The 19005-nt window shown below is 21.5% G+C and overlaps 1 protein-coding gene across 7 annotated transcripts in view; it reads left to right on the top strand.

Annotated features, from left to right (window-relative positions):
- Positions 1–18677, top strand: part of LOC127288619 (WD repeat-containing protein 47) — a 101053-nt gene extending 82376 nt beyond the window's left edge. For 4 of the 7 annotated variants that reach the window (XM_051316185.1, XM_051316191.1, XM_051316187.1 and 1 more), the window contains 5 exons: positions 9927–10123; positions 13203–13372; positions 15207–15514; positions 15781–16003; positions 16651–18677. In XM_051316185.1, the coding sequence (XP_051172142.1) occupies positions 9927–10123; positions 13203–13372; positions 15207–15514; positions 15781–16003; positions 16651–16796 (1044 nt within the window). In that variant the 3' untranslated portion in view covers positions 16797–18677. The remainder of the gene's footprint in view (positions 1–9926; positions 10124–13202; positions 13373–15206; positions 15515–15780; positions 16004–16650) is intronic. The other 3 variants (XM_051316186.1, XM_051316188.1, XM_051316190.1) reach the window with 1 other exon arrangement.
- Positions 18678–19005: the final 328 nt, after the last annotated feature.

The following is a 19005-nucleotide window of genomic DNA, read 5'->3' as shown; positions in this document are numbered from 1 at the left end:
CAATAATACAACATGTGAATATGAAGAAATTTTCTTTAATAATGCCTGTTGTTATTGTAAGAAATTAATGCTTTTGTATTTTTTTTATAACCTTTAAGAAGTTTGGAAAAATTTTTTTTTTTCTTTAAAAAACTATCGTTATAGAAAGTAAACATTTTATTGAAGTTTCTTAATTTCATTTTCGAAAGTACTTTCGAATTTTATTACAAAGTTTTAAATGAAATTAAATGGAGTTGTTGATTTTATCTATGAGCAATTTTCCAACATAATAACTAAATTTAATTTTTTAGTCTAAATAATTTATTCTGCAAACAGACAAAAAGTATATAAAATTTTCTTTATGTAAAGAAATGGTATAGAAACCAGATAAAAATTGAGTTGATTGAAAAAGGAAAATTTTTTTCCTTTACAAAAAAACCAGTATTAACAAGGGGAGAAAAAAAGTCATTATAGAAAAAAATTTGAGTTTTGATACAAAGAAATAATTGAAATTAAGATGATAAACGTGTTTTTAGAAAAAAAAAATCTAAAAAAATTTTAGTTTAAAGAAGTTGAATATTAAAAAAAAAAATTATTATTACTTAATAGAAAGTTGACAATTATTATTTTATTTGATTATGTCAATGAGTTTTACGTAAGAATAATACATTATAATTATCGATTAATTGTGGATTCTAAATTACAAATTTCAGAATAAATAAATCGTAAATTTCTCAATCACCAAATTATTATTAAATAGTAATTATGATTAGTAAAAGCGATTTTTTTTTCTATTAAACACAAAAATATTTATTGTTGCTATTTAATTGTCACTGATATATTAAACAAAAACAAAAAATTTTATTAAATTTAAATTAAAAAAAAAATAATAAAATTAAATTTAAATTATTAAATTATTAAATTTTTAATTTAACAGTTAAAATTTTTAACAATTAATTATTTAATATTTATTTATTTATTAATAGACGGGATATTTATTTATTTAATACATTGGTGGATATAATTTATTATTGAATTAATTAATTATTTTTTATTCTTTTGTGACATTATATTTAATTTTTGTGATTTTTTTCATTATTAAAATATTTTTGCAATTAAAATATGAAAAATAATAATTTCAAGTTCAGAGAACGCGAACTAAACGTAAAATCCTAATTAGGATAAAAATTAGAAAGTTATATAGAAGGAGGTCGGTGGCACTGTAGCAAGTGCATTTGGTCTTATTATCTTAATCTGAAATTGTTAACACTTTAATGTAACTCTTGATGAATAATGTGACTGATTATTTTTTTTCCTCGGGGACAAACTGTGAATATGTGTCGAAAGTCAGTTAACATTGAAACAATATATAATATATATATATAAATTTGTGATATTGTCATTATTTTCACAAACTATATTTATTAAATAGAGAATAAAAGTATAGTAATTTGATGAAAAATAAAAAAAAAAAAAATAGTAAAAGTTATTTGGTGTTAAAAAAGTAAATAATTCATGTCCTCATTTTCACGACGACCTTATTTTTCTTTAATAATAATATTTTTGCACTTGAGAAAAACTATAATCATCAGTTTCGCTTCCCTAACCTTTAAGCAGTATCAGCAATATAAAACTGAATTGTCAATATCAAATTTTTTTTTTAAGAAGTGATGATCTGCTTTTAGTCTTTATTTTCTCGATAGAATAACTGTGACAAACTTTTTTCGGTTTAATTTTTTTTTTTTTTATTAAAAATATTAATTGAAAGACGGTATTTTGGAATTTGTTTTTTAAAAAAAGAAAATTTTACTTTAAAAGAAAAAAAAATGATTTATTTGCTGTCGAAAATAAATAAAATGTTTGAAAAAATTTTACCGTTCGTATTATGCAAATTAAAGTATTTGTATTAAACAGGTGGACTTGCTTTTCTGTCATGTATCACCTTTGAGAAATAAATGTGAGATTAATTTGCTGGGAAACAAACTTTGAAAATGACTTAATTACAGATTTTTGCTTTACAAGTGCAGTAAATTCTCTCTGAATGAATATATATGTTCTGTAGTAATATTTGGCGTCGATTTCAACATAACTTGTTCAAATAATAACACTGTTTTTCTATCACAGTACATTAACTTAAAAGAAAAGTAAAAATTATTCAAATTGACTTGAAAAATTTATCATTATCTTGATAATTGTGAAAATAAATACATTTTTTTTTTTGGAAAAGAGGAAAATGAATATTTTAAACTTTAAAGCAAAATTGGAACGTTAAGATTTTAGAATGTATTTGATAATTAATGTTATCTTTTATTAAAACAAAAAAATTATTTTTTCTTTAATTAATTTTTTAATTTCTCAATTAATTTTTCTTAATTTTTTAATAATTAATTTTTCAAGAGGGTGTCAAAAATTACACAAAAAAAAATAAAATTTCGTTTCACATTATAAATTTTTTAAATCAAAAATTCATTGTCCGATTAATAAAATAAATATTAAATTTCAATAATATAAATTAAAATGAAATGAAAATAAAAAATTGTAATTATTTTCTCTAATGCGAAAAATAAACAACAAAATAAATATTAAATTGTAATAATAAATTAAAATAAAATAATTGAATTGTTATATCCTCTGATGCGAGAAATAAATTTTTTTTTTTTTGACACTATAAAGAAAATAATAAAGATAAAGTGCGAAAATAAACATTGAAAGTTTCCCATTCCATATGTCAAAGAGAGATAGATATATGAAGATGAATGACCGAAAAAAGTATGTCACACCTCGAATGCAGGCAGGTTTCTCCAGATTTCAATACTCCAGTTAATTCAGTATTATAATATGGGATATACGATTTTAAAGTTCCGGTTTTGACAGAAAATTGACAAACAACGTATTATTTACTCTTACTTAACTATAGGTATATATAAACACAACTTATGGTTCTAAAATGATTTTTATCATTCTGTCCATTGGCCTTTATCTATGACGTAAATTGCAAATGATCTGTTCGGTTGAACTAGTTTTAGAGTTGAAAAGTAGATATTCCAGATATGACTTGTATATATATATATAAATGACGTAGCAAATTAATTGCGAAAAAAAAATTAGAAAAAATGAAGATAAGCGCGGAAAGGAAATCTAAATGACAAATGCATTAGAAAGGTTTCAATGGGTTTCGGAACTGTCGCTTTTCGCATTTTTTTTTTTTTATTCATATTTTTCCACGTTGTGAATGAATGCATTTTTCTTTTCTTTTTTTACGGTAAAATTATTTTTAATAAAAATTTAATTCGAAGGCATTTTTACATAAATTAATTTTCATTGAAATAATAATAATAATATTTAATAATAATCTAATTTTTATATCTATATTTTAAATATTTTTATTTGTCTATTTTTAATTATTTATTTCATATATAGGAAAGCTGCGCTTGAATTTCCCTCAAAAATTAAGTTCAGAATTTTCATTTTAAAGAATTTTATTAAATATAATTATTTTTCTTATTTCTTATTATCAATTTTCAAATTAACATTTGAGAGAATTTTTTTTTCAACGAATTTTTACTTAATAGATTTTTTACCGAATTTTTGTTGGATAGAATTTTTTTGACCAAATTTCTCTTTATTCAATTTTTTATTTTAAAAATTTAAATTTATTCTAATATTAATTTAGCAGAATTTTTATTAATTTAACTCTTTTAATTTAAATTTTTTTTAAGTAATTCTAATTTTTAAATTCTAGAATTTTCATTTGTCTGAATATTTATTTGCATTGATTTTTCTTTTTTGACAAAAAATTCGGACAAATGAAGATTCGGTGACTTGAAAATTCTACAATTTGAAAATTCAAAATCACTTAAAATTCTGTTGAATGAAAATTCTGCTAAATTAATATTCAGTTAAATTTTCATTTTTAAAATAAAAAGTTGGTAATGAGAAATGATGTAAAATAAAAATTCTGCCAAATAAAATGCACCAACAAATAAAATTTTGAATCGTATAAATAATCTATAAAAAATAAAATTAAATTGTTCGAATTTACATTTGTCAGAATTTTTTGAAATGCCAAATTTTTATTTTACAAAACTTTTATTTGTCCGAATAAATATCTGGTATAAAAATTTAATCTCTAATTTTTATGGCAGTTACTTATTTGGAAAAATGTAAATTTTTTTAGTTTATAAATTTATTTATAAATATAGAAAATAAAAATTTGGAGTTTTAAAAATTTTGCCAAATGTCAATTCGAATAAATAAAAATTAGACTATAAAAAAATTTAGTTCTATTATATTTTCTGTATAATAAAAATAAAAAAATTTTTTTTTAAATGATTATTCTGTAATTTCTCAAAAAAATAAAAAATTCGATGAAATAAAAATTCTCTAAAATAAAAATTTATATGAATAACAATTTTTTAATATATTTCAGTTAAATGGAATTTCTGTTAGACTATAATTTAAAAAAAAAAAAATTCGACTGAAAGTAAATTATAGAGATAATGAAATTGTGTAAATTGAAAATTCTATTAAATTACATTTGGAGCTCATTCATGCGTCTCATAATGTTGTTAAGAAAAAATTCGTTTAATAGAAAATTGTCGGAAATTCCGTCAATGCGAAAAATAAAAAATATTAATTGTAAAAAAAATTTCTTTTTAAATTATTTTTTTATTAAAATAACAAAATTTTTTAAAATGAAAATTCTAACCATTGACTTTTATATGGGAAATTCATGTTTGAAATTAAACATAAAAGAAAGTGCAAAACAAATTTCTGACGTATAAATTTAAAAAAGAAAAGTGAATTCTCTTGTAATTTTTAATTTCTCAACATATAAAGTATATAAAGCGGAAGGTAAATTGCGAATCTGTGATCGAATCTTTCGAACCGGTTTTCACCGCGACAATAACATTGACGTTCTCATAAAAAAAAAGGTTTCTCTTGATTCCCATGACTGTTTTCAATTATTTAGAACAATTTCCGGTATTTTTATCAAATTATATATATATATATATATATATCATCGAGATTCTAATTGCAAAGTTTTGGTATAAATATAACATGAAATAAATTAGAACGAAAAAAATTATAAATAATATATAAATAAAAAAATCGATTATTAATTATTAAATTAATCAATTAAATTACTCAATTTAAATAATATTATGATTTAAATTGAATTTTGTGTAACGATATCGTTTTATGTGTATACATGGCGTAATACACACTTGAGGCACAAAAAGTTTTTTGCATATGTCCCGGAAATAAGTAATTCTAATACAAGTGTAATGGGAAAAAATATATGTACTTTATAATCACCGTAATTTTCTATTACTACCAGATCCCTTATTTAATGATTACATATATCTAAACGATATAATTGTAGTTTCTTTGAAATTTAGACTTTATGATTTCTGAACTAGTATTTCTTTTTTCTAAATCGGAGAAACTATGAAAATTATTATTTTAATATTATTAAAACAGTATCTCGTAATAGATTATTTCCTGCGATCTTCTCTCAATTATTAAACATTTAATTATAATTGAGTGTTTTTTTTTATATTTTATTATTTGCAATTAGTATTTAAAACTGTAAATATTATTTTACTGAAATATAATTTTTTTAATTTATATAATATTTACTTAATTTTTTTTAATTTTATTTACTATAAGTCTATAGTAAAATTTATTTAATATTTAATTAATATTTATTTATTATTTATTTTAGTATTTATTTGATATTTGTTTAATATTTATTTATTATTCTTTCTTTATTTAAATTATATTCGATTGTCGTTTGTAATTCATTAATTCTCGATTATTATAATTATATAGAAGGGAGAAATAAAATTTTCTCCTTTCGCTATATAGAATGAGACGTAAAGTGCTCTATTGTTCTTAATTTAAATAAACAAAAGTCGACATAATGACTAGTCAGCGTTGACAAATGATCGTAAAAAACAGATTGCAACGCTCAAAGATGAGTAAGCAGTCAATTACGATAATGTTCCTTTCAATTCTTTTTCACGTCTATAAAACTTATTTTATTTCATCGTCATCCATGAAATACTTGACATCTGTTTTGACCCAGTTTTATAATCGAATTTAAGTCAAAATTTACAATTTCTCATTTTTTTTTCTGCAGACAAAAAGAAAACTGAAATTGAAAATGAATATTTCAATAGAATATAAAAATATTCCAATAAAAAAATAAAATAAAAAACTAAATAAAAATATGTCACCGAATTTTATAAAGTATAGAATTTATTTTTATATTGAATAGAATTTTCATATTTAAGAATTTTTATTTACCTAATTGAATTCATTATTAAAGGAATTTTCATTTAGTCGAATTTTTATAAAACAGATTTACTAATTGTCCGAATTTTCATTTAATATAATTTCAACTTAACAGAATTTATATTCTGAAAAATTTTCATAATACAGAATTTTTAATTAACATAATTGTTCTTTAATCTAATTTTTATTTAGCAGAATTCAGAATATTCAAATTTTGATTTAACTGAATTTCCATTTAATAAAATTGTCAGAATTTTGACTAATTCGAATATTTAAATGCCAGAATTCTTATTTTATCGAAATTTCATTTACCAGAATTTTTATTTGTACGAATTGTCATTTGATATAAAATTTTGAAAATGCTGAATTTTCATTTGACCGAAATTGCAAATATCCGAACAAAAATCTGACAGAAAAGTTTTGGCGAGAATTTTACAATTAATAAATCAGAATTTCTTTTTTTATTTCTGATTGGTTAATTTTAAAATTTGTGTCAAAACTTTTCTGTCCGATATTAATTCGGCCATTTCCAATTTCGGTCAAATGAAAATTCTGCTAAATAATATTTTTTTAAAATAATAAATCTCTTTATTGAAAATTCATGTAAATAAGAATTTTGTCAAATAGAAATTTATATGTGAATTCAGTTAAGTCAAAATTCTGTTAAGTGAATATTTTGCTAAATGAAAATTAGAATAAAAAAAGTAATTTTTAATTAAAACTTTGTATTATGTTAATTTTTCAAAATAAAAATTCTGTTAAATAGAAATTATATTGAATAAAAATTCTGCGAAGTAGAGAATCTATTTTATAAAAGGTCGACTAAATAAAAATTCCTTCGAACATAAATTCACTTAAATAAAAATTCTTAAATAAATAATAAATTTTTGAAAATTTAATTCAATATAATTAATTAATTTAATTTAATTAATTTCCATATAGGAAATTATTGCAAAAAAAAAATTCTCTACCATTTTCGATATATTTTCGCTTTTCGATTTTTATCTTTTCTTCCAGTTGAAAAAATAAAGGAGTCACGAGGGTTTTTTTTTATTAATAAAATTTATTGTATACATCCAATCTTTAGATGATAATAATAATTAATAACGGTAAAAATTGTATAAACTTGTTGCGCCTGAGGTCCGCTTGTTTGTTACATTGAATGAGTCTGAAGTACTTCCGATGACGATGGCCTATGATTACAATGGCGTAACATTTCTTTCCGATAAACGCTCTTTGATTATGCAAACTGTCCCACATGTTCTCTCTGTAAGTTTAAAATATTTTTAAAATTGCGCATTTTCATATGATTGGGTTAATATATTTTGAATTTGACTTATATTTATATATACATTTCGGAGTCGATTTGAGTGAAAGTAGAATAATAATTACCTTATATATAAATATATATTCACGACAAGGACGAAAGATCGCGATATTACCGGTTCCGCGTTACCGACCTTTTTTTCCACTCAATTTTTGTTTTAACAATCCGGTAATACCTGACTTGGTCTACGAGAAAATGCCTTAGAGCTTTTTCAAAAACAACATTCACTAGGCCAAAATTCCAAATGTACCTGATTTTTTTAAAAAATTTTGTTTGTTGAATTTTTCTTCATTGCGAATATCAAAGACAGGTTTTATTATTAAATAACTATAAATAATAACTAATAATAATTATTATTGAGGCATAATTATTAATGATAATAAATAATAATAATTATGAAATTTATTTGTTAAAATTTTTTTATACAGAATTTTATTACTTACAATTAGAATTTATTTTAATTTGGTACCTGAAGTTCTGGACGTTGAAATGAAAGAAAATTTTTTTACTACTGTTTTAATTTCAAATTTTATTATAAAATATTGTTTTTTGTACCCAAAAATAAATTAATAATTTATTAAATGTTTTAAAATACTTTTTAATTTCTGTAGTAATTTTAAAAAAATTTACAGAGTAAAAAAAATTTCGTTGATTTGAACTTTCTGACCTACAGGCGCATCTTTTAGCCGAATTTTTTATTCTTTGAATTATTATTTAACAGAAATTTCATTAAATCGAGTTTCTACATTTAAAAATGGTTAATTAAACAAATTTTCATTTTACAGATTTTCATTGAATTTGAACTTGACAGAATTATTATTTTCTCAAATTTTCATTAGACAGAATAGTGATTTCAAAAAATTTTTATTTTACATAAACAATATTAGAGAATTTTTTTTTTCAGTCAAAATAATTTGTACAAATTATTATTTTACAGATATTTTACTTCATAGAATTTGAATTTGACTAGTATTATTTTCTCAAATTTTTGTTAGGCAAAATGTAATGATTTAAAAAATTTTTTTTTCAAATCTCTCATTTGTTCGAATAACTAATATCTGTTAGAAAAATAAGCACCAAAATTTTTATGCCAAATATTTATCCAAACAAATGTAAGTTCTGTGAATTAAAAATTCAGCGTTTCAAAAATTCTGTAACATATGTAAATTCGAACAAATGAAAATTCGGTTTAGAAAAAAATTCTTTCTTTCTGTAAAAAAAAATTTCTATTAATCACTATTTTATGTCTAATGAAAATTCGAGCAAATTCTGTCAAATAAAAATTCTAACAAATTAATAAAATTAAATTTAATTAATTAATGTTACCGTATTATTATATAATAATAAAAAAAATAATAGAATAATAATAATAATTTTTTTTTTTTCATATTTTCGAATATCAAAATTAATTATGGCAACAAACAGTGAAAAAAGAAATTCTTAAATTTTGAATTTCTTAAATTTGTCGAATTAGTTCTTTGTTTACAATGTATTTATATTTTTAATTTTAATATCTTTTCTTTTTCTTGCCATTGTTTGAAAGTTTATAATTTTTCAAGGCTATTAGGAAACTGTATAATTGATTACACCACTATCATTATAATTTATATATATAGTTTTTTATAATTATTTTTTTTTTTGCATAAATGTGTATTTAAACGGAAAACATCCTTTTATGATCAAAAGGAAATTATTGAAATTAACTAAAGTGAAGAGAATAATGTACATTTTTATAAAAAAAAAAAAAAAAAACTTGGCTCACAGGGAATACCGTTAATATACTCGGTGCGTATATAAAGTGTTTTTTCTTTTTTTTTTTTATTAAAGTGCGCGTTATTAAGAAGAATTAAAAAGTTCGTCTTGCACTGGCTGCCAAGAGAACAACTTGCCTCTCATTTGCTTTGGTAATGGATTCGCCAAGATGATAATCGCATATCTGATAGGCTGGTCAGTTCACGTATATATACTGATGGAAATTGAAAGTAAAAGCGTGCCCAAGTTCCGTTGTGTAAAATCAAACTCGAAGAATGCATTCTTCCATCAAAAAATAAGAAAAAAAATAATTTTTTAACCATTTTTTTAATACAAAAATTGTAATTTAATTACAAAAATAAATTAAATAAAAAAATAGATGAATTTTTTTTTATTTATCATATTTTAAAATTGATGATTTTTTGAAACAATAAAATCAAATAGAATTTATAAGTACGTGTGAACATTGCAATAGAATTAATAAAAAAATTTTTTAGAAATTTGATTTGAAATTGAATTTTTAATTTTAATTTAAAAAAATTGATTTTATAATATTATTTTTTTTTAGCAGGAACCAAGACCGGATTTGGATGTGAGTAACGGAAGTAGCAATGGGGGTCGACCGAGATTTATTCCAGTTACCGCACTCGAAGATGTTCAAGCCGTTCGCTGTGCTGAATTTCATCCCCATGGAAAACTCTATGCAGTTGGATCTAATTCGAAAACCCTTAGAATATGCGCTTATCCAAAACTCAGCGATGTTCGGTAAGGAAATTTTCTTCTTTTTTTTTAAATTAGCCTCTGAAAAATATAAGCAATATTTTTATTAGTATTTTTCGTATCCTTAAATTATTTTTTTAATTATTATTAATAATTAATTTATTAATTTATTTATTGGTATTACATTATTAATTATATTATTTATTAATTATTATTTTATATTATTTAAAACAATTTTTTTTGTATAAGATAATATTATATTATAATAATATAATATTATATTATCTTATTTGTATTCAGTAGTAAAACATAATTACAGTCTGACAGAACTACAAAATTGTTGAAATTTTAATATCAGCGTCAAAAGTTTGTAATATCTCTATAATTTCAAAAAGAAATTTCAATTAGAAAATATTTTTGAAAAATATTAAAAGTTCCATAAAAAAATGATAAAAATAGTAAAAATTGTTTAAAAAATCTCATTTTATAAAAGGAAAATTTAAAATTTTTAAAAAGATAAATCGTAAAAATGGAGAAATTTTGCTGTTAAAGAGAAAGTCAAATATAAATTTAAAAAAATAAAATAAAATACATTAAAATGTTTAAAAAATATATATAAAATACTTGCAGTCACTTGAGTGAGAAATATAAAATTCATTGGAAATTATGATTCGCATCTGCCGTTTAGGGAAATCAATCTTTATCGATTTGAAAAGATATTTACAAATGATGTCAATTGTTAGAAATCGTATTCCTTACTAAAAAAAAATAAGAAAAAATTATTCATATTTATATGATAATGTTCTACAATTTTTGTAAACTATATAACTCAGTTTTTTTTTATTCATTGTGAATAAGTCATAAAATAAAATTCGAAACTATAACAAAATCCAAATTTTAAATTAACAATATAGTAAAAATTATTTGAAATAAATAAATAAAAAAATTATTTGATTGAAAAAATGTTTTATTTTTCAATAGTGATTTTAATATTGTTTTTTTTTTGAGTGTTTAATAAGTACCTACTTTCGATTGTCGTAATTCGTATTTGAATGAATTTTTTGCTTTTAATATGTGTACACTTTTTTATTCTCCTTTTGAATTTAAAAGATAGCATCACTTTCTTTTAAATGTCGAAATGGAACGATAAAAAAAAGTAGTTTGGCAAATATTAACGCGTCAAATTAACATGAATATTGCTCGGAATAAAATTGTATCTGAGTAATAAAAATATAATTTTTCAAAATTTACAACTCAATTATATTTCCTTGTTTTTTTTTTTTTTTTTTTTTATAAATGTAAATTACGACAAAACGAGCGTTTTTGGACAAATTTCATAATTAACAATAATTTATTAAATCATTAAGATAATTTATTATAAAATCATCAAAATTAAATAGAAACTCATAAAAAGATTATACAATAATAAATATTTTGCAATAGGTTATATATACATTCTTTTATTTTTTTAATATACAATATTTTTCGTTTGTCAAATTTCACAATTAACAATTTATTAAATCGTTAAAGATAATTTAGTATAAAATCATCGAAATTAAATAGGAAATAATAAAAAGATTGTACAATAATAAATATTTTGCAATAGATTAAAAAACTAATTTTAAGAAAACCATAAATTTGAAAAATAATAATGTAAATGATAAATTATAAAAATTATTAAATATTAAATCAATTAAAAAATTACGAAATAATTAAAATTAGGATCCAAAATTATGAATCGTTACAATTAGATTATGAAATCATGAAAATTATTAATTACACGAGAATTAATTTTTTTTGATAAATAATAAAAATATTTTAAGTTAATTGATTTTAGTTTGAGAATAATGAAGTGCTAATATTTGTGTATTTGAAATTGAATTTTTTTTTTGGCATTACGAAAAAAAAGGGAAATGATAGACTTTCGTTTTCCTCGAATTTGTGGAATCCTCGATCCGTGTAATCATTACGTTACGCCACACTAAATCGATTAGATTCATTGATTGTGTCGATTTCTCTAATAGATGAGACGGGAGGGGTATTGTTGAAATTTTTTGAAAGTGGTCCAGAAATTCCTTTTTTCAAAGTCTAATATAAATATGAAAATATATATAAGAGGAGAAAGTACAAAAAATGCTAAATAATGATGATTTATTCATGTTTGCGAATTTATGTTCCTTTATACTATAAAAAAAGTCCACATAAATCTCTCTTGATAAATAAAAAAAAAAAAAAAAAATTTTTTTTCTTTGTTTCCCCAATTTATTTGGATCGTTAAATTTATGAAACATTTTTGCAAAACGTTTATCATTTAATGCTCATATATATTCTTTTAAAATTTATAGATTATTTCATTTTTATTATTAATAATTTTTCAATGATGTATTATATAATTTGAATAAAGAAAAATAATTTTAGAAATATAAAAACCGTAAAAAGTTTTCATCTAAATAGAGCTCAAAAAAGAAATTTATTATTATTTATTAATATTTATTATCATTTATTATTGTTTATTATTATTTATTATTATTTATTAAAAAATTATTTTTTTTTATGTTTAATTACATATAAAATTAACGAACCTTTGAAATATAATAATTATTATAAATAATTGAGGAAAAATTCACTTAACTATATGTACAATTTTAAAGAAAGTATAATTCATGTAACGTAAGAGTTGTAAATTAAATGGAAAAAGTAATATGAAAATTGAACTCGTTTTAATCATATTGAGTTAAACAAGGGAAAGGTTGGGAAAATATGTGCCTGATTCTTGTGGAAAGTAATTGCTGAGAATATCCGGTGCGTATAGAAGATTTGAGGAAAAATATGAGATGCTTTTTATAGTGAAAGGAATAATAATCATTCGAGAATTTAATTTAATATGGCTTTTAATATTCGAAATTATTTTCAATTTTTGTTTCTTCTTTCTTGAAATTATTTATTCATTATTAAATTTTTTTTCCTTTAAATAATTTTTAATATTCATTTTTTTAATAGGCGTTTACTTTTTTATTTTTGATTAAAAAAAAATAAAATTTTTTTTTTATAAATATAAATTAAATACATTATATATTTTATGATATTGAATTAATTTTGCTAATGTGTATAATAATGTTTACAGGGAAGATCATCAGACATACCAACCAACAGTTCTTTTTAAAAGAACAAAACATCACAAAGGCTCGATTTATTGTTTGGCTTGGACACCAGATGGTCATTTAATGGCAACAGGAAGTAATGACAAAACAGTGAAATTAATGCGCTTTAATGCTGATACCTCAAATCTAGAAGGTAATGTATGATGAAAAGAAAAAAATAATTAAATTTCAAATCGTGAAACTTTTAGAAAGTGTCATTGTTGACAATAATTCACAAGACGCGAGTTCAAAAGTTCAGATATTATACACGGTGAAAATAACAATTGGTCTGGACACAATAATTTAAAAGTTACTCATGTCAAAGGTTTAACTTTCGCTAATTTTCTGATATCTGTGTAAGAAAGAAAAAACATTAACATCACTTTTTAACTCATTTGAGTAAAATTATTGTGAAATAATTGAGAATTAGATTTTTTTTTCGCGAATAAATTGTAAAAGAAAGTTGTCATATTTATAATGTAATAGAATATTTTTTTTAATTTCAATTAAATTTATTAAATTAAATTACAAATAAATTCAAATTAAATGGAAAGTTCTATGTTTAACGAGAATATAAATATATTTAATAATAATAATAATAATTATTATTATTAATTTTATTAATATTATTAGATATTAATATTTAATAATTATTTAATTATAAATTCTAATTTATTTTATATTAGCAAAATTTTTCCCGAGTAAATGTCATTCGATTTACTTAAAAATACAATTTATCACAACTTGACATTTTTATCGAAAAAGTATTTTTTCTCCAAATAATATTCCGATTTTCTACTTAAGATAAAATTTTTTTACGTTACTATATCTATTTTGTTTATTCAATAAATTTAAATTTTTCTGACAAAAACTTTATTTTCTACTTAAAAATACAATTTTCTTTTACGTTTTCATTTATTTTTATTTAATATAATTTTTATCAATTTTTTTAATTCTATAAATGTAAATTTTGTCTGACTAAAACATTTTGTTCCACTTAAAAATAAACTTTGTCTGACTAAATCGCCTCATTCTACTTAAAAAGTAAATTTTTTTTTACACGCGTTAATTTTATTGAAATTTTATTTTATTACTATTTTATTTTATTTGCTTTATCTATAACAATTATGTTCGATTAAAACTATTTTTTTTAGATAATAATACAGTTTTTTTATAATTTAAAATCTTTATCCACTTACAAAAGGAAATTTTGTCTGGTCAAAACTTCTTGTTCTACTTTGAAATATAATTTATCATAACTTGATATTTTTATTCGTATAAAAATAAATTTTGTCTGACTAAAAGTGATTTTGTTCTACATAAAAATACAATTTATTATAAGTTGAAATTTTTATTTATTCTAAAAATAAATTTATCTGACTAGAAACTACTTTTTCTACTTGAAAATAAAATTTTTCCTATTCTAATAATTTTTATTTATATGTAAAAGTAAATTTTGCCTACAACCAAAATTTGTTTTCTACTTAATAATATAATTTGTCTAGTAATGATAACTTTTTCTACTAAAAGTAGAATTTTCCTTTGTCAAACAATTGTATTTTTATATTTAAAAATGAATATATTTTATCTGGTCAAGATTAATTTTTGTATTTTATTATTATTTAAGATACTATTATTAGTATATTATTATTATTATTATTATTATTAATTTTTTTTATTTATATTTAATTGTTAAATTCGCCTGACTAAAAATCTGTAATGTACTTGAAAATGAGATTTATCTGATTAAAACAGTTGAAAATTGAAAAAAAATTTTTTAACTATAATTGATTTAAATTATTACCTTTTATTATTTGAGATAAAATTGTAAAATTTAATCAGTAATTATATCATAGTAATAATAATAATGATAATATTATATAATAATAATAATTCATAATTTATGAATTAATTAATATTAATAAAATTATTAAATAATATCATAATGAATATTAATAATTAAAAAAGAAAATTTAATAAAATTTCAGGCCAAGAAGTGGAATTGTCAATGCATGACGGAACAGTTCGTGATCTTTGTTTTCTTGAGGACACATCAAATAAATCTAGTCTCCTTATTAGTGGAGGAGCTGGAGATTGTAAAATTTATGTAACCGATTGCGCAACGGGAACACCATTCCAAGCATTGAGCGGTCACAGTGGACATGTTTTGTCCCTTTATAATTGGGGTGGTGCAATGTTTGTCAGTGGTGGTCAGGATAAAACAGTGAGATTTTGGGATCTCAGGACGAGAGGCTGCGTTAATATGGTTACACCAGCAACTGTACCTGGTAGCAAGGTATAACTTCAATTTTTTTTCCCTAATCAATTTTTTAAATATTAATTAATTATTATTTATTTTCTACTCAATTTTTGTATCTGTTTCTGAAAAAAAGTTTGATTTTTTTGAAAAAAAAACAATAGAAAAAAATAAAAATTTCAGGTAAACTAAATCAGTAAAAGTTCGACTAATTTTAAAAATTTCAATTAAAAAATGAATTTTAGGAGAGAATTTTTTTTTGTTAATATTTTGTTTTTCAATTTTTTTGTTAATTTTTTTTTCAGGTTGGCAGTGCAGCAGCTGCTGTTTGCGTGGATCCTTCAGGACGGCTTTTAGTCTCTGGTCACGAGGACAGTAGTTGTGTACTTTTCGATATTCGCGGTGGAAGAACTGTTCAATGTTTCAAACCTCATTCCTCGGATATCAGAAGTATACGTTTCTCACCCTCAGCCTATTATCTTCTAACTGGAGGATATGATAATAAACTTGTCCTAACGGATCTACAGGGTAATTTTTTATGTTTTGAAATTTTTTCTTTTTTACATAGTTTTCAAATTTCAATTTTTCAAAATTCCCTATCACAAATCATGCAGAAAGTCCAATGGTCAATTGAGAATTAACATTATAAAAAAATATATTTTTCTACTAAAAAAATAAAGAAACACATATTTTTAAAAAATTTCATAATATTTTGTTTGTAATTTTTATGGATATTTTAAGATTTTAGCAAAACAATGGTCCTTTTCCAATTTTTTTTTCTTTCAATATAAATTTCCAATTTAATGTATTTTCATCATGATAAATTGCAAAAATATAAAGTAACTAATGGTTAATCTTTCTATGATTTTCTTAGTTCGTCTTTGATTTAAAGTAGCGCTATAAAAAATTAATAATAAATTTTTTCTTAAAAAAAGAGAAAAAATACTGAATGGAAATTTTAATGGCAAATTGTCATAAAATTATATAATTATCATAATTGCTTTATAAGTTCTTATAAAGCCAAAAAACCATCAGTCTGCCTGCATGATATTAATAGTTTCGTTCTATAATAATTTTAATTTGCAATTAATGAATATAATAAAAATATAATAAATGTTTAATTTAAAATTATTTTTAACAATTAATTAATGTATAATTAATTTTTTTTTTTGCAGGTGACTTGACGATGCCACTACCAAGTGTTGTTGTTGCTCAACATCAGGATAAAGTAATTTCTGGACGTTGGCATCCAACAGAATTCTCATTCCTGAGTACCTCTGCTGATAAAACGGCAACTCTTTGGGCTTTACCACCAATTTAGATCAAATGCTCTCTTTCCATCTCTTTCTATTGAGATTTTAATTGCTTTCAGAAATTTCCCTTATTTATTGTTTTTCATTCTCGTTGAATAATTATTTCGAGGAACGTTTAATTATAAAATATAAAAAAAAATTAATTAATCAGTTAAACCAAAATTTAATGTAACTAATTGATTTGATAATTTAATTATTTAAATTGATTTCATTACATTATAAAAATGTTTTTTTTTTTAAAGAATATTTTCTATTGGTTATTTAATTATTTTCTATTCCTATAATTAAAAAGTAAAATAATATTAAAAACTTTGGCAATTTTTTGTAAAAAAATTTCACAAAGACATTTTCTTTATTGATCCTCGAATATTAAATTCACCGATGAAACCTTATTAATCTCCCCCCATATTCGCGCATTAAATAACTATAATCAACAAAGTATATTTATATTCTTTAAATTTACTTGATGATTTTAATACAAGCCTTACTGTATTTACTTTGTTAACCGTTTTTTAATGTTTTTTTTAGTCTCGACACCGTTCAAAAAAAAAAAAAGAAAAACAATAAAGTGTTGGATTCTAATTGTAAAAACGTGAAATATTAAGGGCCATCGTTTATCTCATTGTAATTTCTATTATATACAATTGAGAAATTGTGCCTAAATGGCAGGGACCGAATATATGAAAAAAAACTAATTGGCTAATTCTATTTTTACGTGTTTTTAAACACGGAGCGATAAGTACTTGTACCTTGATATTTTATTCTCATTTTTTTTTAATTTTTATTTAATTAATGTAAACTTTGTCTTGATTGTGTATTGTAAATATGTTATAACGCGAAAAATTCAAGAAAACACAATCGTGACAGTCAGCATTAAAGACAATTATATTTTAGTCGCTCTCTTTTTTTTTATTCGATAATCGTCGGATAAAATAATTTTTATTTTCTAATTGTGTTTTTAATTCATATTTCAAAATAATAATAATTATTATTATTATTATTGTCGCGAAGAATTATTTCGATATAATATTTTCTTTACGAACAACAACAAAAAAATGTTTCCACGATAAATTATTTAGAAAATTAATTGAACATTGTGTCAATAGGTTTTTTTTTTTGTTTCTAACACATAAACGTTCAGACAATGGATCCAATTCATTATTCGAATTAATTTTCAAATATTATAATTGTGGAAATCGTGCTGAAGCGTTTTACTTCCAAAACTTCATTTACCAATTTTACGAGTCACGCCAAATATCTATAAATATACATAGAAAGTATTTATATATTGTAGGTAGTGCGCATAGATTCAAAGCTAACGTACATGAAAATTAATTAATATACGTCGCACACTGCGTGATAATCTGTTGTTGTCATTTTATGAGAAAACAAAAATTAAAAAAAATAAAAAAGAAAATTATCCCAAAACAATTAAAAGAGTCTGATTTCGAAAATAAAAAAGTGTCGAAAAAAAAATTGTTGAGATTAATTGTTTATAGTTTACTTCGATGTTAAGTTTTTTTTCTAAAATAAAAAAAAGGAAGGAAAATAAAATGCGAGTTTGTATTTTTTATCTGTATTACACTATATAAGATGATTAAGATCGATTATTATTGTAGATTTAAGGCACGCAGATACTTCGCTCGTGGCAACAAGTGATTGTGAATTTAAAAATAATTCTACGCACTTGAACTGAACAATATTCATTAACAATTTTACGTTAAAATTGTTGTCTCATTAATTAATAAATAATACCAAAAAAAACAACAAATATCTAATAATTATAAAAAATTATTTTCGTCAAATGAGTATTAAAAAAAAATCTAAGACGAAAAGAAATTCAAACCGCACAATTGAATTGAAAAATAAATGGACTGATTAAATTTATGTATAATAAAAAAATCATTATAAAATACAATTTTCAAGTGTCTTTTTTACAATTTACAAATGGAACAATCTTTTTGCATATTTGTGACTTTTTCAAAAAAAAAAAGAAAAGAAAAAATTTTGTTCACGAATCTTAGTGCCACAAGCATGTGTATCATCAATGCGTTTACGTATTGTAATTTAAAAACAAACAGAAGAAATTTTCATCGAATTGTATAATCGTTCTTCGAGAAAAAAAATTTCATGTCAAATGTATTGTGAGAAAAAGAAATTTTTTTTGTTTTTTGCTTCTGTGCAGCAATTTGTCGTGCCTTGTATCTTTGGCAGCTT

Source organism: Leptopilina boulardi, unplaced genomic scaffold, assembly GCF_019393585.1.
Source record: "Leptopilina boulardi isolate dan_hultmark-lab unplaced genomic scaffold, ZJU_Lbou_2.1 LbouV2_392, whole genome shotgun sequence".
Taxonomy (NCBI): domain Eukaryota; kingdom Metazoa; phylum Arthropoda; class Insecta; order Hymenoptera; family Figitidae; genus Leptopilina; species Leptopilina boulardi.
Note: the sequence above shows the minus strand (reverse complement) of the source record. Positions and strands in the feature narration are given on the sequence as shown.